Source organism: Talaromyces stipitatus, genomic scaffold (assembly GCF_000003125.1).
Source record: "Talaromyces stipitatus ATCC 10500 scf_1105507295555 genomic scaffold, whole genome shotgun sequence".
Classification (NCBI taxonomy): Eukaryota; Fungi; Ascomycota; class Eurotiomycetes; order Eurotiales; family Trichocomaceae; genus Talaromyces; species Talaromyces stipitatus.
The window spans coordinates 2,357,011-2,377,502 of record NW_002990116.1 but is presented as its reverse complement, the minus strand read 5'-3'; the positions used below and the strand labels follow the sequence as shown (position 1 = coordinate 2,377,502).

The following is a 20,492-nucleotide window of genomic DNA, read 5'->3' as shown; positions in this document are numbered from 1 at the left end:
CTGAATTGATGGTAGCTCCAGGTATACGATATTTTCACCGGTGACAGAAGAAATGTCACACGGTAAAGCTCTTGGACAATCCCGATTGAGGAAGGAATGATGTTTTAAAAACTCATTTTGTCGTGTTTGATCATTCAACGGAAGGCTTCATCATGAGAAAACTGAGATGGAGGGGTCGAGCGTTTATTTGCTGTGAATCAAAATTAATCGAAATTGTTCGGTGATGGCAGGCAGCTGAGGGAAGACTTACGATCGAGCTCTGACCTTTCTTCTCTTACGCTTGAGACGGCGAACGCGCTTCTTTCTCCATTTGGCTCTCATCTTCGCAGATGTTTCGAGACTGTTTGTATCACATCATTAGTACGGACACTTGCAACGGTGTCAATTGAGCTGTGGTCGGCAGTGAAGGTGTACAATTGAAATAAGCAAGAGCCATTGCAACTGAACTATTCCTTTGCAACAAGTATATTCCTCAATTGACGGGGGCTTGATGGTCAACTTACACTTTCTTTGAAAATGAGGAGATGGTTGTAAGAATGATCAAGATGAGGGAGCTTCACTGCGGCTTTGAATGTGTGTGGGCGCTGACTAAGCTTCTCGTCTAAGACGTGGCGCTAGCCTGTTATGGAAGGTTATCGCGGGCGCCGGGGATGCCTTGTTTCCAAGGACGTCAACTTTTTGTAGTTTGTCCGGCTTCGGCTGCGACCATCCTGCTTTTGTGTTGGAATTTGTTGAATGGATCCTCATATGGGGCTGTCTGATGAATTGGACTGTGGTGTTTTTGGGCAATGTTCTACCAGGAAAGTGAACGAGAATGTCAATCAGGCTAAGCTTCTGAGCAAGGTCAGAGCCAAAATGATTTATATCTGATTATATATGAGCGCAACTAGCACTTTTAGTAATTGCCTAGTAAATATATCTATAGCTAGGCGCCAAATCGCCCAGTTCCTCCGTCTTATCCTCATCCTCAGTCACTTGACCACTCGCGGAGTTGCGATCGCGCTGACGGTTCGCATGCCACAGCGCGAGCCAGTACACAATACAAGCTGCAGCTGACAAACATGTAAAAGAAATACAAATGATGAAACCGTTTCGATAGTTTGGTGCGTCCTTTGAGAGGAAGGAATATGTAGCGATGATTCCGCCAACTAGTTATATAGTCAGTATAACCCGATTTAAAAAAGAGAAGAATGGACGTACTGTTACCGAATCCAACTTGCCAGGCTGTTCCGACACTTCTCCTCGTATGTCCACCTAGATTCATCGCAAACCAACAAACGACTACGGGCATTGCAGAATAAGTGCCCGCAGTGACCAAGAATAATGCTCCGTACTCGACATGTCGTTTATGGTGGATGTTGAGTAGCATGGCTAAACCTACCAGTGTGATACAGATTGGTACGACGGTGAATAAGAATCGATGGCGCAGTCTGTCGGAGAAGTAGGCGATTAATTGGGAGAATCCAAAAGCAGCAGCCCAGGGAGGGACGGAATATAATTGCGTCGTGAGAGCTGGTCAAGTCAGTAATCGTACGCCACTTGTTGAAAGAATACTTACGACTATAGCCGTAGCTTCTGATGATGGAGTTGGCAAAGTAGGCATAACCTGTGAAGTCAGCATCCATACTTAGAGAGGGAAGCAGGTGTAATAATACCATAAGCCGGAACAATAAGCCCAAAATATGCCAGCCCACCAACAAAGATCTTGTCTGAAGAATGTTTAGATATATATGACCCCAAAACAAGATCGGAGCAGACTCACAATCCTTAAAAACTGCCAATGCATTCCTCCAAGTAATGGATTGCCCATGCGCCGATTTACCAGTATCCTTCTCCAGTTTCGCCTTGATAAAAGCCCGCTCTTCCTCATTCATCCAACTGACCGTTTCCGGGAAATCGGGCAGCGTCCAAAACCATATAACGGCAATAACTATAGTCAACAATCCCTCGAGAATGAAAAGCCAGCGCCAGCCCTTGTAGCCTCGGATACCGTTCATTTTGCCGATTCCGTAGGCCAGGACGCCGCCGAATGCGCCAGCGAGAGTGGTGGAGGCGAAGAAGAAGGAGAAGCGTTTTTGGGCTTCGCCGCGGGTGTACCAGCATGACATTAGATAGAAGCCTGTTCAATATTAGATGGATCCGAAGGGTAGAAGATCGTTTACATACATCCAGGAAACCTGATCACTAGTTAGTACAGTCATAATGCCTCAGAGATAGTGTACACCCACATGCCAGTCTCAAACAGACCTAGAAAGAAACGAGTAGCCATCAGACCACCCCAATTCTGTACCAGGCCCTAAAAAGGTAGTTAGCACACATAACAAAACCCACAAGAAGTGACGGAGATGATCTACCTGCATCACCATAACGAATCCAAACATGCCCATACAAAACGACAACCACACATGAGGCTTGAGCCTTTTCAGCAGAATATTCGATGGAATCTACCGTCGTCAGTGGAGCGCAGACATAATCTAATTCTTTAATAGGGGTATACCTCAAAAATAATATACGGAACAAAAAAGATTGTCAACGCGGTATTATACTTCGTTCCGCTCGTAATATGGAGGTCCTCTTCGAGCCCAAAAAGCACCGCATTACTGATATTCACCCTGCACAAATACATTAGCCCACCCTCTCAATTCGGGAATTGACTGGACCATGAAAACAAACCGGTCAAGAAAAGCCATCAGATACAACACACACAGAAAAGGGAGAATGTGCAAATCCACCTTGGCCATCAATTTGCGCTCTGTGGTTGTGGTGAGTTGCGGGAAGTCGTTGATGGCGGATGGCTCTTCGACGTCAGTCTCGCTTTTGCTGCAGACGAATTCGCGGTCATTTTCTGTTGAAATCATGATTAGAATTGATGGTTGTCCGTGATACGAGGTTGAGAGGATGTACTGGATGCAGTCATCTTGTCAGATGAAGCTGGGAATATCAATCCCAGCGTTCTCGATGCGCAGTTGTAGCTACTTATGACCTCGTGACACCGAAATAAAGAAAACACGGAGAAGAAAGAAAGAAGAGTCGGATAAATGGCAAGCTATATCGCCCAATATGGAATAGTGCCTCATCTTGAGTCATTCAGACCATCGTACAACCGCGGCCCGCTCAGTCTGTAGGGATGGAATAACACGATGTCTCCGTCCATTGTCTGCAGCCATGCTCGATATCCCGATGTCGGGGACATGTGAGGAGACAGACCCCATTGGCTAGACCCTTGGAAATGGTACTAGTTTTCCAACGAGCCAATCATATTTGCCTTTATCCCCACTCTCCCCGCATTTTATGGTGGACCCATTTTCCTATTGCGGTTATCTGTTTTCTACATTGAGCTGGACGATATATCCACGCACTAGTTAGCATATCCTCGGTTTATATAGGTTGAGATGTCTACTAGTTGGTTAGTTACGTAGTAAGCTAATCCAGGAAGCCAACGTACATATTCTGAGTAAGCCCAAGCAAGTCACTGCAGAGACCGGAAGCATGGGAACGTCAACTGGTATCTCTTCCCTTAACAATTGAACATTATCTCTAACTATAACTCTAATGCTACCTGCATTATAAAAGTATATCAAAAAATTCCGACAGCGACAAGAGCATCTGGAACCATCTACTAGGCTTCTCAGAGTCTTCTTTTGGCGCTGTCGTACTCAGAGAAGGAAGAGGGTCGCTGCTATGATTATCTGGCTTGATCAAAATATAATCCTCAATCAACGCTGTGCCATTAGCAATGGCATTAATTTCATCATCCGTGCATGTCGCACCTAGCGCAAGGACGTAGCAAGTCGGTTCGGGCATCGGGGGCACTTCATTCTTGACATCCCATGTACTCGACGGTCCCTCAGTGCCGTACGTCGCATTGGCCACAGTCGATATCCGTCCAGTCGCAATATCCAAGTTCGACAACGATCGATTAAAGATCGCAAATGATGTCTCCGGTTGATATGCAGGTACTTCATGACCCGCTTGATACACACGAGTAAAAGAGAAATTGCCGTATTGTCGAACCTTGCCACCGATGAAGGTATCGTTGGCATATAGATCAGCATAACCCGCAGACCGGAAATTGTCGGCGTCACTATACTCGACTGCCAGACTGACTTCTTCACCACCAACCCAGTTGCATGCGTAGTCACGATCGCCGTAAACAAGGGCAACTTTAATCCCTTGATCCAAGACATATGCAATATCTTCGAGGTATCCCAAAACGTCCGAACGGGCATAGTCACCTGTATTCTGGAAAGCGGTAAACACGGATTCGACACTCTCGGTCCAGTTTACTGCTGCACCGATAGCTCCCAGAACCCAGCTTTGACTCAAATAGCCCATGAAATAGTTTGGTGGGAACGGGTCAAGAACGTCGTGCGCAATGTCGTAGTAACCGCGGCCACCAAACTCAATATACGGCCCTTCCAATGCATTACTGCAGTAATCAGAGGCATTGGCGCAAATACCGTTCACCGTCTCATTATTCCCCAGACTGAGGGGATCACCCACCGCAGCGAGAGCGCGACATTCCAGAATCTGATCTCGACATCCACCTTCTTTACTCCATGCATCAACAGCCGCCTCGTAAACAGTCTGATTAATCGTCTCAATGCCGTATGTATTATTATACGCGAATTCCGCATAACTCAAATCCTGAGTCAACAGATCCACACAACCATTGATAATCCCCAAGGTATCCATATGGATAGAATAGTGGCCCTGCAGACTCCCATCTGCAATCTTCTCATTCTGCTGCTGGAAAAATGCCGTGAAACTCGGACCGTATCGCCCACCGTACGATTCCGTCCATAGACTCACCCTGTCATCGTCAGGTTTGTATTCCGGAAATTCCGTAAACCACACCTGCGCAAACTCCCATAATGACCTCGCCGCATTCTCGGTATTGTTGGCAGTCGAGCGCGTACCTTCAATAGTTGGGAACGTGCCAACGAGAAAAGTATTATTCTGTTCTGGAATGACGTTCTCATCCTCCAACGGTTTCAATTCACCCGTGAGCAGATTCAACGTCCCGTTCTGAGGTTCATCATAACTGAACCCAACCTGATTCGGTTGATCGATATATATAACATTGGCATAATTGTTCCACGAATACGGATTCAATGCCGTCGAATTCGAGTCAGGGTTCACTCTGCAAGGTCCATTTTCCTGAAATAAACCTATCATCGACGAAGAACCCGGTCCGCCGTTCATCCATATCGACAACGGAGCATTGGCGGGATCATGTCGCGATTCAAAGAACCAAAAGAATGTGTTGATGGAGTAGTTTTGGTCAAGACCGACTTCTTGTAATGTGTGAGGCGGGAGGTGGACGTAGCCGGAGAAGGATTTGACGTTTGGTGTTGTTTCGCAGATACCTGGCTGTGCGCAAATCAGCATGTATCCAATGCCCCTTCGCGGGTTTAGTCTACCTCTCTGTAGGATATGGTCACTCCTTCGGTGACGTTGGATTTGATAACGGTAAGACCCTCGCGCGGAGGAGGAAAGTATTGTGCCGAGACAGTCGCAGCTAAGTTGGCTGCAGTCAGAAAAGAGCGAATCATTTTAATAGTCCAAGTAAGGTGCAATGCGATCTCAAAGAATGATTATGCTGATGTAACGAACGCCGTCCCCAGAGCTAAGGGAATGATAAAGGCCGAAAGGATAGCAGACGAGATCATCCAGACTCAATTCAAGGGCAGTACCATAGTCTAAGCAATAAAAGAAGTAACAGACTCAATGAAGGAATGAGAGAGACTCGGAACAGGTCAGTACAGGATGTAGTTGAAGTGAGGGAAGGCGCAGGACTCAGCCTCGAAGTCGGGCTTCTCGCCAAGCTTTCTTATCAGAAACTCCGATAAGCAAGAAAATTCAGTTGACCCAAGTCTAATATTTAAGCAACAGTGCAACAGATGGTCTGCGAAACAAATTTATTGGTATTATCGCTAGATCGCTTACTTTTGTACAGATAGGACACATCAGATGAATGCCGTTCTCAATTGACCCTACATTTGAACCTTCAACAAATACCGCTGACGAATCTGAGCAACATCATAGACAATGTACTCATTGTAATACAGGATGCGAGACATCTGATCCAGAGACTCGAGCCCATGCGACACATCAGGCATGACCACTCCCTTCAAGGTCGGATGCACACATCCAGCATCCTTCCAACCTTTCGGAATCGTACTTCCCATTCCTAGGGTGGCCAATTTACCGCCTGCTTTCGCATCATCCCCGGCAGTATAGCTTGAATGGACTAGCTCATGCATTGGATCGCCCAGTTGTACTTCACATAAAAGCATCAAACCGATTCCTCGACTGGCGTAAGAGGCGCAAAATCCGGCTGACTTGGTCGATATATCGGCAAAGTAGACACCTTTACCGAACATGTAGCCGTTCACGGGGGCTTCAGGGGGTGCAATACGCAACCCTTGGCTGAGGATACCACCAAAATTAGTGGAACGAGAACCATGCCATAGAAGACGACGATTGTCGTTGGGCAGCTTGGTCATTCCAGCTTGTTCGAAGCGGTCGTGCTCGCCATTTCGTTCGATACGGAAGATATCTTGTGGCTGATAGGATTTAATATAAGCAATCACATTAAAAAGTAGGCAGTAACATACCTTGAGATTAAAGTGGTGGGTTGGTCCCGCTGCTCCTACTAGATATTTTGCGATTTCTTCAAACTCCGCCGAGGAATGAGACACTTGTAGCTGGTCAGTCAAAAACCTTCCCTCCGAAACAGAGGTAAACTCACATGGTGTCATTTCATCCAGTCTCAAACCCTCAAATTGCTTGTCCAAGAAGTGAATCTCACTGTCAGTTGTGAGAGAGTCACTGAAGATTTGATTCGCAATTTCCATATCCGTCAGATTATCAAGTAACTCAACCTCCTTCCGTAACAAGTCCGAATGACTTATCACTGGTGGTCGAGCACGTCCGAATGCATGCGGAATGATGGTGAAGTAACGGTTGCTGAGAGTCTCCAATGCCACACCGAGAGGTTGTTGATATCTAGTCGTCGCAAGAGAGGGATCATTAAGCAACTCAGACAGATCCTTCAACGCCTGAAACCCGGTCTGCAGAGTACGTTTGCTAAGCTTTCCTAATGGCAACTTGTTTGCATCAAAGTTCAAATCTGCCAATGCCTTCATCGCATACTCCTGATTGAAAATGAGAGAAACCACTTCCTGAATAGGCTCGGGAAGCTTACTTTCAGGAGGTGGACGTTCATCTCCTGCGGGCTTTTTCTGCTGTTGATTTTTGGCCTTTGCTTCTTCTTCATCCGGATCATCTTCCTCATAGTCCCTTTCAAGAAACGAGTATTTGCCGGATTTGGGATCATTCAATCTATCCTTCCAGGCAAGACCAGACTTGTCCTTGAATTTCTTTTCGAATGACTTTTTGGCACTCTCGAAATCACTCGGACCGAACATGGCGCCTGCACCCATTTCGCCGACTCGACCCCAGCGAGTCCAGGAACAGTATGTATCCTTCTTTTTGGATTTCAGTAACTGAATTCGGTAGAATTTGTTGTTGTTATTACTCGAGCTGGTCAGGTTGAGTGAGGCATCCTATTTCAATTAGCTGATTGAAATACATTCCAAGTATCAGGGTATATACCCAGATGACCCCATCTTCGTCAATGAGAACTTCATACCCAGCTATATCAACATTAGCCAAAGTGTGCCGAACATCAAAGATCAACCGTGGCTTACCACCATCCTTGCATCCCTCATCTACAGGAACATGAATCTTCTTCTCCTCTTTGGTCTCATCATCACGCTTCTTCTTCGACGGAGGCTCATCTCCATCAGCAACTGCCTGGGCAGGTCTTTTCTTGTCAGACTCCGCTGGTGGGGTTGGGAATGCCAGATCGTCCGTCGAGTCTTTCTGGTCGTCTATGTTGCTGATCAAGTATTTCTTCTCGTCTAGCTTCTTCTTCTTGCCTTGCGACTCGAGGAGCCAGTCAATTGTTACAATGTGGCAATTGTTAAGAGCAGAGGCTTGCTTGACTGAAAATCGGGCTTTAGTGCCATTAATAATCTTCTACATCTTAGATTGGCACTCACATTTGGCGTTACTTCCTGTGGCGTTCTTGAGCGAAGTGACCAAATGGGTGCAGTCATTGGACACTTTGGGGCTGAATGTGCCACCTCCCTCTTCAATGATTTTTTTCAGTTTATCTACACGGGAAGAATTGATAACATTAGTGTTCAATCATCGAAATAAACACTGTTGACAGCGAGGCTGATATGGACACACCTTGGGTCATCGGAGGGATAGTGCGGAAAGTGCCGCTAACAGCAATCACCGACCCCTTAAACGGTGTCGGCACCATTGTTGTGTTTTGAGCTCTTTGAAACTCGGTTAGACAACAAGTCACAGTCAGACTAGAATAAGCAAGGATACAATTGACTGTTCAGAAGGAATATACAAGGGAGAACGAAATTAAAGAGGCGTAGCAGCCGTAGCTCTCTTTATAGCGTTGAGGCTGAGAACAGACGATGGAGCTCCCTGTTACCTAGCTCCATCGGGCACGAGCTCCGTCATAGGCTACACCGGGGACTAGGCAGTCATTGCTGCCTGCTCTTAGTTCCTGAAGACGCTAAAATGCATTCAATCATATATCATTTGCATATAGACGTAAAGATAAAAATATATCAACCAAGCTAATGCTCCATCATACACGTACAGATACACATGCCATTGCACCAAGCCCTTGAAACAAACATTAAATAGAATAACAATGTCCTCGCGACGAATTGGGGAATCACACATGCACATACAATAATAAGCCCTCATAGAGACACAATACCGAAACATATTTGACCAACCCGGACATCAAAACGCCTTGCCGAGAGTCATAAGTATATTCATCAACCACAGCGTTGCTTTCATGTCGTCTTTTCCGCTTCTGCATTCGATTCCTTAGCTTCTTCTTTAGCATCCTCTTTCACCTGATCCTTGATTTCGTGCTTGGCTTCGTTAAATTCTAGACTTTTAAGCTCCTCCGTAGGTGATGTTGATGTTGAATGAAATTCATCCTTTTCCACAGCTGGGATCTCCTCGTCAACCGCCGGTTCAGGAGAAACATGCACTTCTTTGGAATCTTCCCGTACTACCTCTTTAAGATCATGCTTATCGCCGTTAGCAGAGGAGTCAATGGCCGCTGGAGCTTCCCCATGTGTGGAGTTAGAGGGAGACGTAGGGCCAGCGACGACCGAACCCTGAGTGGATTGCGATCCACGTCTGCGGACAGGGTTTCGAGGAGGAAGGGCAGGTGGAATTCGTTTGGGAATTGTGACTAGTCGAGGCCGCGAGAAGTTCGCAGCTGAAGAGCTCTCGTCTGATGGATTAGAGAGCACTGACTGGGGACGCTCAGATTTAGCAACTGTGGCGTTGCTTGCATCGTGAATTTCAAAATCATTGCTATCAGATTGAACATCATGATCTTCCGAAGTATCAGGTGTGTCCCAAGGATTCTCAATGGGCGATTCTGCAGTATCTCGAAGACTGCGAGACGAAGCAACACTGGCTGAACGAGGCGGCTGGGCCGGGGGGGTATCTTCTGTTTGGGTACCTCTGTCCACACTAACATAGCTCTTTGTGCTTTGCATACTGGCTCGCCAACTCTGTCGCGGTGACGAATCAATGCTTTGTCTAACAAATGAGTTATAAATTGGACTTGAAGGACTAGGGCGGAATTCAAAGACCTCTTGACTTGGCCGGTTGTGCGTTCCCGCTTCACGTATGAACATGCCTTGCTCTTCCAAAGCATGTACTCCGTATGGGTCAGGATCATCGGCAGCCGGTACACCAAAACCAGACTCGTTCTCGTGGATGATGATGTGATCAGCAGGGGCCTCTCCAGCGGGTGGTAACTCGCTTTCGCTCACGTCCTGATCGCCTTGCGCAGCCTTGAGTGTCCGCATTAGAGTTCGAATGGAATCAGGTGGATGTGTAATCTTGCCGGCCAAAATCTCATGTGCTGATATTTTCCGTCCGTAGAAACGAGCATTCTCATCTGTCCTTTCAACAATAATCGTTCCGTCAACCTGTACACCTGCGTAAAGACCTCGACTCTTCATGTAGGTCCAGATTGGTGCTTGTCGTTTGTGCACTTCGCTATCGAGGATGCCTCCGGCTCCAACGGGACCAGCTGTTGCGCTGAGTTCTCCACCAAGTGTCGCTCGTAGTTTCTTGAACCCTTCGAGAGCCTCATATGTATTGATTATAACGACACAATCGTAGATATCGACACCAACCAGGAACCCGATAGCAGCGGTGTGCAATAATATACCAGAAGGCGGACTCCATTCGCCAGTCTCTGGTACGCGAGCCAACAGGACTCCACTGCCACCAGCACCACTGAACCAAAGACCAGTGCGCATGGTTGTGAATATGGCGATACCCTTTGCTTTCTTGATCACTTCCGTCGGGATTTTTACTAATACCCGTTGCTTACCTATCGGTTTATCGATTTTTTGTTTCCCTTCGATAACCTCCTTCTCCTGCGCAGCTTTGGCTGCGGCATCGGCATCGATCTGATCATAAAACCCATCTTTGCAGAAGCTTCTTAGAATACGAGCGGCCTTGTCGCTCTCTTTATCGAGCGTAGTAGGCCAAAATGCCTCTGCGCCCACTCGGTTCGAGAGCCGATTCACGGGAGCGCCTAGCTTATCCAAAGCCTGCCAGGCCTTGTCAAACCCCTTCTTCCCGAAGCCGAAGCCCTTTTTTCCGTAATCCTTCCACGAATTTCTTTGCGACATCGTGTAGGGACCAGCCTGCGATTCAACGTTTGACGCCATCAGTAAGGTGTGCCGCAAAGCGACAAGGTAGAACCCCGCGCGAAAAGAAAAAGGGCGTCTGAGACTGCTTTGATGTGATCGGAGGAAAAGACCAACCTCAAATAATGAAGGCGCAGTAATATATAAGAGTCGCGGCGCGAAAGACCGTCAAGTTCTTTTTGCGGGGAATGTAGCCTTATTCTTAGGAATGCGCTGCGGTATTAGCCATTTGCGATCCATTGAGCGGTTGGGTTAAGCAGGGAATGTGCATAGATCGTATAACTTACTCAAATCACCATGGACGTACGATTGGAAGGTAAGTACAAACTAAGTGAATCTCAGGAACAGGAACAATGTGGGCGGTACTGCTCTCTGAAGAAGTTTGGCCAGCTTTGTCAGGCTCTCTGGCTGTTATAAATGGAAAAAAATGATCCTGCCTAACGGTTGCGTCTGTCCGGCTGCACCGGAATGATCAGTAGGCGTCGTACGGGAGTACGTCGTACTACGTACTGCTTAATAAGAATCCCCCTCTGCTAAAACCCATATACTAAGTTAAGTAATCGAGGTTTGGCCTTGTTAACCGGGTGGCGCAGACTAGACGGCGAGATTGTGATCAATCAGATCGAACATCAGGTCGGTTGGATGCATTGTCAACGATGTCATTGCCCCTCGATTCGCCGGCGTGGTGGAACCTTGGATGTACTTCCGAGCTTTCCTGTTTCTCCGAATCCGTTGGATGTTCGTGGAAAAGAAAGCTTTGTAAACTATTGAGGACATCGAACGATTAGCATTGATGTACGGATGTATCAGATGCAGGAGTGTGGTGCGATCTATTGTCTGCATGAGCGGCTGCTAGTTAGGTCAAGGCCCGAGAGACCGAAGATGACTTACGGCGCAGAATGCGACAGGCTCCCAAACCATCGGCTCTTGAACCGGGCTTGTTCACTAGGTCGACCGATCAGGGATAATACAGATGCTGTGTATCAGGGGGGGAAACCTATTGAGGTTGAAGATGGAGGAGTGAGAAGATTCGGCTTGGAGCAGGTACTCGATCAATCGGCAGGCGCTCCTTCCTATTTAGCTCTTACTCAAATAGTTCGGCCGATATACAATGCAACTATTGGATATTGTACATCAAAAAGACATTCATCTGTTATCATTCATGGTCTGCATGTTTTTATAGAGCGCCAAGTTCTTTCAGCTTAGAAACAAGTCCATCGACATCCTCCACTTTGCCGCCGCCTTGTCTTGGGGGTGGTTCTAATAAATGTCAGAACAGATCGGAAAAGGAAAAAAAGAGAAAAAAAAGCCAAATGAGTCACAACTTACCTGTAACTTTGACAGTCTTTAGTCGTCGCTTATCTTCTACCCCGAAATCCGCCAGCGTCTTCTTCTCCAAAGGCTTCTTCTTAGCCTTCATGATGTTGGGCAAACTCGTGTAGCGAGGTTCGTTAAGTCGGAGATCCGTCGTGATGACAATCGGTAATTTAGCTCTCAATGTCTCTACACCACCGTCCACTTCACGAGTAACCTCCACAGTGCCACTCTCATCCTTGATATCCACTTTGCTGGCTTGAGTCGCCTGCGACCAGCCCAACAATCCTGCGAGCATTTGTCCAGTCTGTCCCTGATCGCCGTCAATCGCCTGTTTACCCAGTAAAACCATATTGATATTCTCCTTTTGTACAACGCTCTTGAGCAGTTTTGCGATCGTCAATGGCTCAGGGCCACCGTCGGCTGATTCGGGGACGTCGATGAGTAGTGCCTTGTCGGCGCCCATGGCCATGGCTGTACGAAGCGTATCGACGCATTTAGCACCACCGGCTGATAGAGCAAGAATGTTCTCGACTTTCAATGGACCTTTCCGCTCGCGAAGGCGGACTGCTTCCTCGACGCCGATTTCATCGAAGGGATTGAGGGAATGTTTCACGCCGGCGGTTTCTACGCCGGTTTGTGTCTTGTTAATGCGCGGTTTCATCTGTTGTAGCCTTCGAGTTAGGCATTATAACCCGGTGAAATCTTCCTAAAAAGTTGAATGTGATGTGTTGCATAACTAAACAACTTACGGCGTAATCAATCACCCGCTTAACGGGGACCAAAATCCTCAACCCGCTCGCCATTTTGAATTGATAAATCCCTGTCGCGTGATCAGGAAAATGTCTTGTCTATAACGTAGCTAGTCAATCGTGGCTGCCAGAATGGCTTTCCCAGCAGCTTTAGAGAAGTGAAAGGTAAAAGAGCGGCGTCGAGACTCGGCTGCTTTGATGGAGGAAGCTTTGCCTGAGGCCACAAGGCTTGCTATAGCCGAGCGCGGCCGACAGTACCCGTTTACCGCAACGCCGAGATCGCTCATCGCATTCATGGAGATCAGATCAGAGAGATAACCAAAACATCCAACTGGAGGGTTGCATTCTACTTTCGATGATTAGTAGTTCATCTTGGATGATGCAAGTAGCCTACAGATAACTATCTAGCATTCTCGAGTCATTCAAAAGAGTATACCAGATACTCGGGCACCAGGAATGGGCTCGACACTTGCCGAGCATCAGAAACAAGTTACATTTATTTGCTTTATAACTCCGGAACTGTGGGTAGAAGAGTGTTTTCCTTTGATCTATGCATAATCCAAGGAGGTACCTAGGTATTAGTATAGAGTTATCTAATAAAAGCCCGGATATCCTTTGAAAAGCCTTACAGCTGCATTGATCGAGTCAGTGCATAGTAGAAGGCACAGACAGATATAGCACCATTGTCCAACCCGGAATCAAACAGGACTATGACGCATATCATAAACAGTTCGGACTGATATAGACGAGTATCGACCATGCACACTGACTCTCGGAACATACGATAAAAGTTGGTGTGCCATGGTGATACGTCCTCACGATGGAGACGACGTCACCGCTGTTCCTCCGATCTGATGAACAACACCACCAGCATCAGCGGCAACAATGTATGGAATATAAACGGAGAATGACTCGAGTACCACCAGAAAAGCAAAGACGACACTCTTTTCATATAGATTCCTCGATAATACCTGACGTTTCCCAGATATGGTAGATACACTACATCGAATGTTCTCGAACATTCGAGGCACATGAAGCCCAACGTGACCCTTAAGGCCTCAAACGTCATTGACACTCCACCGCTGATATTAACCTCTTTCCTCCTCCTCCTCCTCCTCCTCCTCTCTACTCTCCTCAACTAAACTACCATCGTACGACTTTTCCCATTCAAAAAGTCAATTAACTAACTCCATTTTCCACGGTCAATTCCCCAATCACATCCGCGGAATCTTCTACCGTGTTCGACTTGTCTCATGTGTTTACAGTAGTGGGGTGACGATCTCCACGCCACGCTTTCTCGACATTCATATTTATTCGATACCAAATCTTCTACTTCTCGAATCTTACTTATAGTTCCAATCGAAATACAATCCGGAAAAGCAACAACAACAACAACAACATGGTGGCAGAAACAAAACTATACGATTCACTAAGCGTCAAGCCGGACGCTACTCAAGATGAGATCAAGAAGGCTTACAGGAAGGCTGCATTGAAGTATCATCCTGATAAGAACAAAGATAATCCGAAGGCTGTTGAGAAGTTCAAAGGTATGTCGCTCCCTCCCTTACTCCAATCGATTTGTAGGAAGTATTCTTCCATATGCTAACGCTCTATAGAATGCTCTCAAGCCTATGAAGTCCTCTCCGACCCTGAGAAACGCAAGATATATGATCAATTCGGTCTAGAATACCTACTCCGGGGCGGTCCACCCCCATCCCCAGGTGGAGGAGGAGCAGGACCTGGCGGCATGCCCGGCGGTTTCAACTTCACCAACATGGGCGGCGGCCCCGGAGGCGGTGGTGGTACACGCACATTCCGATTCTCAACGGGACCCGGAGGCGGCGCATCATTCAACTTCAGCAACCCCGAAGACATATTCAGGAATTTCGCAAAGAGTGGTGGTGGCGGCGGTATGGGTGGTGGTCTTGATGATCACGATTTCTTGGCTGATATCCTTGGTGCCGGGTTGGGAGGTGGTGGTATTCCTCGAGGAGGAGCTAGGACATCTGCAGGCGGACCCGGTGGTGCATCGTTCAGTACTCGCCGTGAACCAACTCCTGAACCGCAGGTTGTTGAAAAGCCGCTGAATCTAACCCTGGAGGAATTGTTTAATGGTACGACGAAGAAGGTCGTCACCAAGAGCAAGACGTTCGACGCCAATGGTCGACGGAATGTGCAGGATATCACACTCGAAGCAAAGATCAAGCCCGGTCTCCGATCCGGATCAAAGCTGAAATATAAAGGTGTCGGTGACCAGGAAGAAGGCGGTCGTCAAGATGTTCATCTTGTCGTCACAGAGGTATGTCCTTTTCCTCTTCCAACCATCTCGTATCAAGATGCTAACTATTCAACAGAAAGAGCATCCAACCTTCAAACGCAGCGGCGACCACCTCATAACAACAGTCGACCTCAGCCTCAAAGAAGCCCTAACAGGCTGGGAACGCATCGTGAAAACCATCGACGGAAAATCAATCCGCGTCGCAAAACCAGGTCCCACACAACCAGGGTACGAGGAACGATTCCCCGGGTTGGGTATGCCAATCTCCAAGAAGCCGACGGAGAGGGGTGATATGGTGGTTAAAGTTAATGTTAAATTCCCGACAACATTGACGGCGGAACAAAAGGAATTACTAAAGGATGTTTTGCCTTGACTTTCACTCCATTAAGTCATTCACCCCCGCTTAATATTGTTTTGTGCTATGATGGTATATGATTGTCTTATGAGGTTGTCTTTTTCTATGTTTGCATACACATAGGCGTTCAGGTATTTCCGGTGGCGTTTTGAGTGAGCGAATTCGACTTTCTTTTCAAATTTCTACTCTTCAATATCAAAAAAGTAAAAACTGTGAATACATTGCTTCAATATATCAATATGATTTTGGGCTACCTAAGAAATAATATCTTGATCCAGATGGATAATACTTACGATACTACAGTTCACTCGTAATTACAATGTTTCACAGTTATATAAGATCTATGTAGTGAGTAATGAATGATGATGATATTTGCAATTTGCCCTTATATAACCTATACCCTAAAATCAATATCATAACGAAGAAAGACCCCTACACCAATCCAAAATGGAAAGAAACACCAACCTCAAGCTTAAGCAGCAGCGACAGCCGCAGCAGGAGCCTGCTGTGAGACTGGAGAAGGCGCAGTTGGAGTGCGAGCGTTGTTCAACGCACCCGTGGTAGGCGCAACACCGACACGTTCCTTAGGCAAAAGATCGACCAGCAAGGGACTGGGGCGGCTTTCACGAGTAGGCTGGAAGACGCTCTGGTTCTTCTTGTACTTGGCGACACTGTCGAGGTATATGTCGAAGAGGTATGAAGAGTCCAATGGACCACCTTTGGCTTCAGGGTGGAACTGAGTGCTGAAGATTGGGCGGGATTTGTGGATCATACCTGTGGCGAGATTAGGACTTAGGCTCACAATAAAATTCGAAATGTACTCACCCTCGTTGCTAGAATCGTTCAAGTTGACAAAGTAAGGTTTCCAGTCACTAGGCAAAGTAGATGCATCCACAGCATAACCGTGGTTCTGACTAGTGATGTGGCAGCGGCCAGTGGTAAGGTCAAGTGCAGGAATGTTGTGAGCACGGTTACCGTACTTGAGCTTGATAGTGCGGGCACCGGCAGCGAGAGCGAGCAATTGATGGCCCAAACAAATTCCCATGATGGGCACTTGAGAAGTCTCCATCAGCTTTCGCAGATGGTAGACAGTATCTTGGCAGTGGGTTGGGTCACCGGGTCCATTGGAGATGAAGACACCGTCAAAGTGGTGAGCCACTTTGTGGATGGGATAGTCGAATGGGAAAACAGTGACACTGGCACCACGGCCCACGAGGCTGCGGAGAATGTTCTCCTTGACTCCACAGTCGATGAGCGCAACGTGACATTCAGGGTTGGCAGCGCTGACGTGGAAGGGAGCCTTGGTGCTGACCTGACGGACCAGGTTGATCTGCTCAGGGTCGATAAAGGCTTCATCTTCATCCGCATCGTACTCTTCGCCAACGGTAATACGGGCAAGAGAAGAACCTTGCTCACGCAAGAATGTCACAATAGCACGGGTATCAACTCCCGAGATGGCGGGGACACCCTCTCGGGCGCACCATTCTCCTAAGCTCTCAACGGCAGTCCAATGACTGTACTGCTCAGCAACATCGGCAACAACAACACCTGCAGCTTGCAAGTTGGGGGACTCGAAGTACTTCAACAAGCCGTTTGTATCTTTTTCGGCTGAAGGAACTCCGTAGTTACCAATCAAAGGCTGTGTGAAGACCAAAATTTGGCCGCGGTAAGAAGGATCAGTCAGAGACTCGGGGTATCCGACCAAAGAGGTGGTGAAAACGGCTTCACCAGAGATGTTTGTGTTAGCTCCAAAGGACTTGCCATGGAATACAGGCCCATTCCGGATCGTGAAGGTGGCCGGCTCAAAGCGTCTGGTAGAAGCAAAACGGCGGTCTACGGTGGCCAAAGACCGCATCTGAGGTAGGCTTGCCTTCACCGAGGAGACCGGAGAGGCTCGGAGCGTCGTCGAACGAAAGAGTTGAGCGAACATGATGGTAGATATAGATATTGTGAGACGGGTAGACGACTGAAATTAATTGATACGAGCTTTCCAGAGGTGATCTAAGTCTGTTAGCTACTGCATATTGGGTTTCAAAACACGCTTATGTTCGGAAAGAATCGAAGATAGCGTACCCGAAATGTAGTCCTACGTAGAAACATATAATTAGCATCCTGAAAGTAGTCTCTTTGGACACCATTAACCACCGAGCACAGCATACCTGAGAAGTGAAAGTGGAGACGAAAACACGCATAAGCGCGGTTGCTATGTTCTCACCAGTACTGGCGGAGTCAATAAATATATTCAGAAAAGGAGATGGATATTGACAAATGTCAATTGTAGGGCAGAAGCAATGTAGCAAGGCGTTGTGAGTGGATTGGATTGAGTATTCCGGATAGAGAGAAGAGGAGAAAGAAAGAGAAGATTTTCACAGCTTTTGTGAGGGAGCGATAACGTGCCGCTAGCAAATCTTTCTTCACCGCTCTGGCGTCACTTGAGGCGGGTTTGGCCAATTAGAGTCTCAGGATTACACAAATCGCACGAAACGGACCCACTTTCAGGGTCGCCGATTTAGGAGTGACTCATTTTGTTAGTAACTCGAGATAACGCATCTTATGGACTACAGATTGACCGCTCGTCATAATAAAATAGAAATAGGTGCTCTTGGATAGGGTCCCACTCTTAAGAAATACTTATTTCCTTTTCTTCGCGTCTATTGAATTCCGCGGCCCAGATCTGAGACTCGACACTAACTTCCATAAAACCCAGGTGAACCCTATCAAAATAGCAGCCACAGTTCCGAGCTCTACTTGATATCCCGCGTCGCCAAACAATCGTCCGCCCTCAGTAGCTGCCCGCAGCACCGGGACCTGTATCTCCTGCATGAGCACTCTTTCGGCAGTGTCAATCCCCGGATGGAGATGGTAGAAATACGTTTTTGGAGGGAACAACTTGTCGTAGCCGAGATCAACTCGGTCAAATGGATTAATACCCATCTCCGTGTCTTCAGCACTGCAGGCCCAGAAGACGATCGGCCACGGGATGGAAGTTGGTCGATACCCGCTTTCCGAAGGCTTCAAATACCGTAGATGCAACGGAATAGTGACATCCCAGCTGTCACTATCATTTATGGACTGATTATCTATTGGCGTGGCAATCTCAATGAGTAGATTGGAGCCCCAGCTCGGTAGAACCCAATCAGGCGCCTCTAGATCTGTTTCACCAGATACAGCGCGCAGCCCTTTAAGATGATGTGAATTCAAAAATAAGTGATCTTTTGTAGACAGTTGATATTTGTCTGCAAATATGGTCGAAGGAAGCGTGAGATATGTGTGGAGAGCGCAAGTGGTGTCTTCTGGAGCTGATGGCTGAACAAGCGCTGACGGGGATATCGAGATTTTCATGGTGGGATGTAATCCAGTTGGTGTTTCAAATGTCGACACATATGTAGCATGCTCTGGAAGGACATGATGTCGTGATGGAAAAGAGAATAATGTTGGCTCTTCAACCTCCTAATTAGCCCAGCAACACACAACAATCAGTGATATACGTACTTAGCTTGCTATCCTGGCCCACTACTGCCAGATATCCCCCAAGCGTAAGGTCCTCGGCGTCGATAGACTTCTCGTTCGAAAGTAGACCGACCTCGACCTTCCCACTCGATCCAACTACATTTATATCTTCCGTCCACCTGGCCACATCAGAGAGCGGCTGAGACCAGAATGCAGAAAGAGTGATTGTATCGGCTGTAGCATCGTAGTCGATAGCAATGGAATCCGCCGAGGAAAGGGACGATATAATATCGGCGCATTGGACATCCGTCAAATCGCAAACACTGTGTCGGATAAATTGGACAAAGCGGTCGATCGAGGGTAGGTTATGATGGAATTGAGTGTGTTGAGCCGATAACGATGACAACCTTTCTACTAGCACTGGGGCCTCTGAGAAGGATTTCTTTTGCGATATACATTTGATATCATCTCCAAATAGGTTCTGAACAAGTGGACATATTCGGTCTCTGTCGTCAGAAGCAGAGGTAAGCGTAGGGTTATGGAAGAAATCAACTCCTCGGCACGTACGTATCCTCTCTTAACTCGCTCTCATTTGACGATATATGATAAACCTGTAAACCCGGAGATATGCGAGCCAAAAACGGCGCCACGGAGTCGTAGTTTCGCTCGGTACTCCATCGTATATGAAGTTCGCGTGTATGATGCAGATTATCTAAGAGCTACTTTCCAATTAAAGTGTCAGTTTTGTATAACCTGCGAAACAGGCATTGGCCACAGATGGTAAGTGCCTACTTTGGTTGGAAGCTCTGCTGAGTTAAAAGTGAAGCGCTCTTCTTTCGCTGCGTCTAGACCTCGGATCGATAAGGTGTCCTTGCTCAGAATTGCTTGCTTTGAAGGGTCGAACTCCGCATCTGCGGCGGTAATATATGTAATTCTTCGTTTCATTTTGAGAGCTATATCGCGTAAAGAAGCAGGCCAGGAAATGTGTTAAGATAGTAGTGTCGAGGTGTTGTTCATGAGATCTTCACCAGAAGGATGGCAGGTGATTTATGATTTGGAGTGTGGGTCAAGACAGCTGAGCTCATCGTGATTGGTTGAAGCTATCGGCTTGGACGGCAGCTTTATCAACTTCAATTCCAGCTTCAACCCAACGACTGGAGGCATACTCCGAGAGCAAGCTCAATGATGACTGTATACATCTTGTACGTGCTGGTATATAAGTCGACCTCTTCCGTCGACCTGCCCTCCTATCCTCGCTACAAATAGTCTACAAACGAACAGAGGTTCAATAAGGTACTCCGTACACTCTTGATAAATTTATGAGAAACTGACTCTAGCTGAAGACTGGACAAGATAATAGAAAATACTTTGACTATCCTCCTGACTGTTCCTCATGATTGACTAAAAATATCATCCATCATGTTTTCCACACCTACCCTGAGATCTTCTCTTATTAATGTTTATAGTTGCGTTTGCACGACGGAAAACCCCAAGCTTGCTCCACCGTCCTGTGATAAAGTTCTCCAGAATTCACTTCCTCCGGAGTCCTTTATGTT

The 20,492-nt window shown here is 47.1% G+C and overlaps 8 protein-coding genes across 13 annotated transcripts, besides 2 other annotated features; 1 reads left to right on the top strand and 7 right to left on the bottom strand.

The window, feature by feature from the left end:
* Positions 1 to 818: 818 nt before the first annotated feature.
* Positions 819 to 3,116, bottom strand: TSTA_119800 (MFS transporter, putative). 3 transcript variants are annotated; one of them, XM_002482170.1, is made up of 11 exons: positions 2,905 to 3,116; positions 2,674 to 2,845; positions 2,498 to 2,612; positions 2,355 to 2,444; positions 2,229 to 2,296; positions 2,167 to 2,177; positions 1,763 to 2,119; positions 1,656 to 1,709; positions 1,559 to 1,606; positions 1,201 to 1,512; positions 819 to 1,148 (listed from the first exon to the last, which is right to left on the bottom strand). In XM_002482170.1, exons 1-11 carry the CDS (start codon positions 2,915 to 2,917, stop codon positions 907 to 909), a joined length of 1,482 nt encoding a protein of 493 aa, XP_002482215.1. In that variant the 5' UTR covers positions 2,918 to 3,116; the 3' UTR covers positions 819 to 906. The 3 variants fall into 3 exon arrangements, with proteins under 3 accessions (XP_002482215.1, XP_002482217.1, XP_002482216.1); XM_002482172.1 differs by having other exon boundaries at positions 2,674 to 3,116; XM_002482171.1 differs by having other exon boundaries at positions 1,656 to 2,119.
* Positions 3,117 to 3,541: 425 nt separating this feature from the next.
* Positions 3,542 to 5,555, bottom strand: TSTA_119790 (carboxypeptidase S1, putative; the record flags this gene model as incomplete). The annotated part of the gene is made up of 2 exons (XM_002482169.1): positions 3,542 to 5,373; positions 5,424 to 5,555. 2 exons carry the CDS (start codon positions 5,553 to 5,555, stop codon positions 3,565 to 3,567), a joined length of 1,941 nt encoding a protein of 646 aa, XP_002482214.1. The 3' UTR covers positions 3,542 to 3,564.
* A 350-nt stretch (positions 5,556 to 5,905) lies between these two features.
* On the bottom strand, positions 5,906 to 8,421 carry TSTA_119780 (poly(ADP)-ribose polymerase PARP, putative). Its single transcript, XM_002482168.1, has 7 exons — positions 8,263 to 8,421; positions 8,070 to 8,183; positions 7,716 to 8,012; positions 7,621 to 7,661; positions 6,755 to 7,571; positions 6,621 to 6,703; positions 5,906 to 6,569 (listed from the first exon to the last, which is right to left on the bottom strand). Exons 1-7 carry the CDS (start codon positions 8,336 to 8,338, stop codon positions 5,997 to 5,999), a joined length of 2,001 nt encoding a protein of 666 aa, XP_002482213.1. The 5' UTR covers positions 8,339 to 8,421; the 3' UTR covers positions 5,906 to 5,996.
* A 473-nt stretch (positions 8,422 to 8,894) lies between these two features.
* On the bottom strand, positions 8,895 to 11,151 carry TSTA_119770 (DUF500 domain protein; the record flags this gene model as incomplete). The annotated part of the gene is made up of 4 exons (XM_002482167.1): positions 11,075 to 11,151; positions 10,905 to 10,988; positions 9,620 to 10,784; positions 8,895 to 9,568 (listed from the first exon to the last, which is right to left on the bottom strand). The coding sequence occupies exons 3-4, from the start codon at positions 10,767 to 10,769 to the stop codon at positions 8,895 to 8,897; spliced, it is 1,824 nt and encodes a 607-aa protein (XP_002482212.1). The 5' UTR covers positions 10,770 to 10,784; positions 10,905 to 10,988; positions 11,075 to 11,151.
* Positions 11,152 to 11,801: 650 nt separating this feature from the next.
* Positions 11,802 to 13,013, bottom strand: TSTA_119760 (electron transfer flavoprotein, beta subunit, putative). Of its 3 annotated transcripts, XM_002482164.1 has the most exons (3): positions 12,854 to 13,013; positions 12,117 to 12,765; positions 11,802 to 12,047 (listed from the first exon to the last, which is right to left on the bottom strand). In XM_002482164.1, exons 1-3 carry the CDS (start codon positions 12,905 to 12,907, stop codon positions 11,965 to 11,967), a joined length of 786 nt encoding a protein of 261 aa, XP_002482209.1. In that variant the 5' UTR covers positions 12,908 to 13,013; the 3' UTR covers positions 11,802 to 11,964. The 3 variants fall into 3 exon arrangements, with proteins under 3 accessions (XP_002482209.1, XP_002482211.1, XP_002482210.1); XM_002482166.1 differs by having other exon boundaries at positions 12,117 to 13,013; XM_002482165.1 differs by having other exon boundaries at positions 11,802 to 12,765.
* Positions 13,014 to 13,951: 938 nt separating this feature from the next.
* Positions 13,952 to 13,977: a microsatellite.
* Positions 13,978 to 14,233: 256 nt separating this feature from the next.
* Positions 14,234 to 14,253: a microsatellite.
* TSTA_119750 (DnaJ domain protein Psi, putative) lies at positions 14,253 to 15,772 on the top strand (the record flags this gene model as incomplete). The annotated part of the gene is made up of 3 exons (XM_002482163.1): positions 14,253 to 14,400; positions 14,470 to 15,152; positions 15,208 to 15,772. 3 exons carry the CDS (start codon positions 14,253 to 14,255, stop codon positions 15,502 to 15,504), a joined length of 1,128 nt encoding a protein of 375 aa, XP_002482208.1. The 3' UTR covers positions 15,505 to 15,772.
* A 62-nt stretch (positions 15,773 to 15,834) lies between these two features.
* Positions 15,835 to 17,637, bottom strand: TSTA_119740 (carbamoyl-phosphate synthase, small subunit). Of its 2 annotated transcripts, XM_002482161.1 has the most exons (3): positions 16,312 to 17,637; positions 15,952 to 16,260; positions 15,835 to 15,880 (listed from the first exon to the last, which is right to left on the bottom strand). In XM_002482161.1, exons 1-2 carry the CDS (start codon positions 17,414 to 17,416, stop codon positions 15,959 to 15,961), a joined length of 1,407 nt encoding a protein of 468 aa, XP_002482206.1. In that variant the 5' UTR covers positions 17,417 to 17,637; the 3' UTR covers positions 15,835 to 15,880; positions 15,952 to 15,958. The 2 variants fall into 2 exon arrangements, with proteins under 2 accessions (XP_002482206.1, XP_002482207.1); XM_002482162.1 differs by having other exon boundaries at positions 15,835 to 16,260.
* A 480-nt stretch (positions 17,638 to 18,117) lies between these two features.
* On the bottom strand, positions 18,118 to 19,951 carry TSTA_119730 (uncharacterized protein; the record flags this gene model as incomplete). Its single annotated transcript, XM_002482160.1, has 4 exons — positions 19,729 to 19,951; positions 19,504 to 19,655; positions 18,979 to 19,442; positions 18,118 to 18,881 (listed from the first exon to the last, which is right to left on the bottom strand). Exons 1-4 carry the CDS (start codon positions 19,879 to 19,881, stop codon positions 18,118 to 18,120), a joined length of 1,533 nt encoding a protein of 510 aa, XP_002482205.1. The 5' UTR covers positions 19,882 to 19,951.
* Between the last annotated feature and the right edge of the window lie 541 nt (positions 19,952 to 20,492).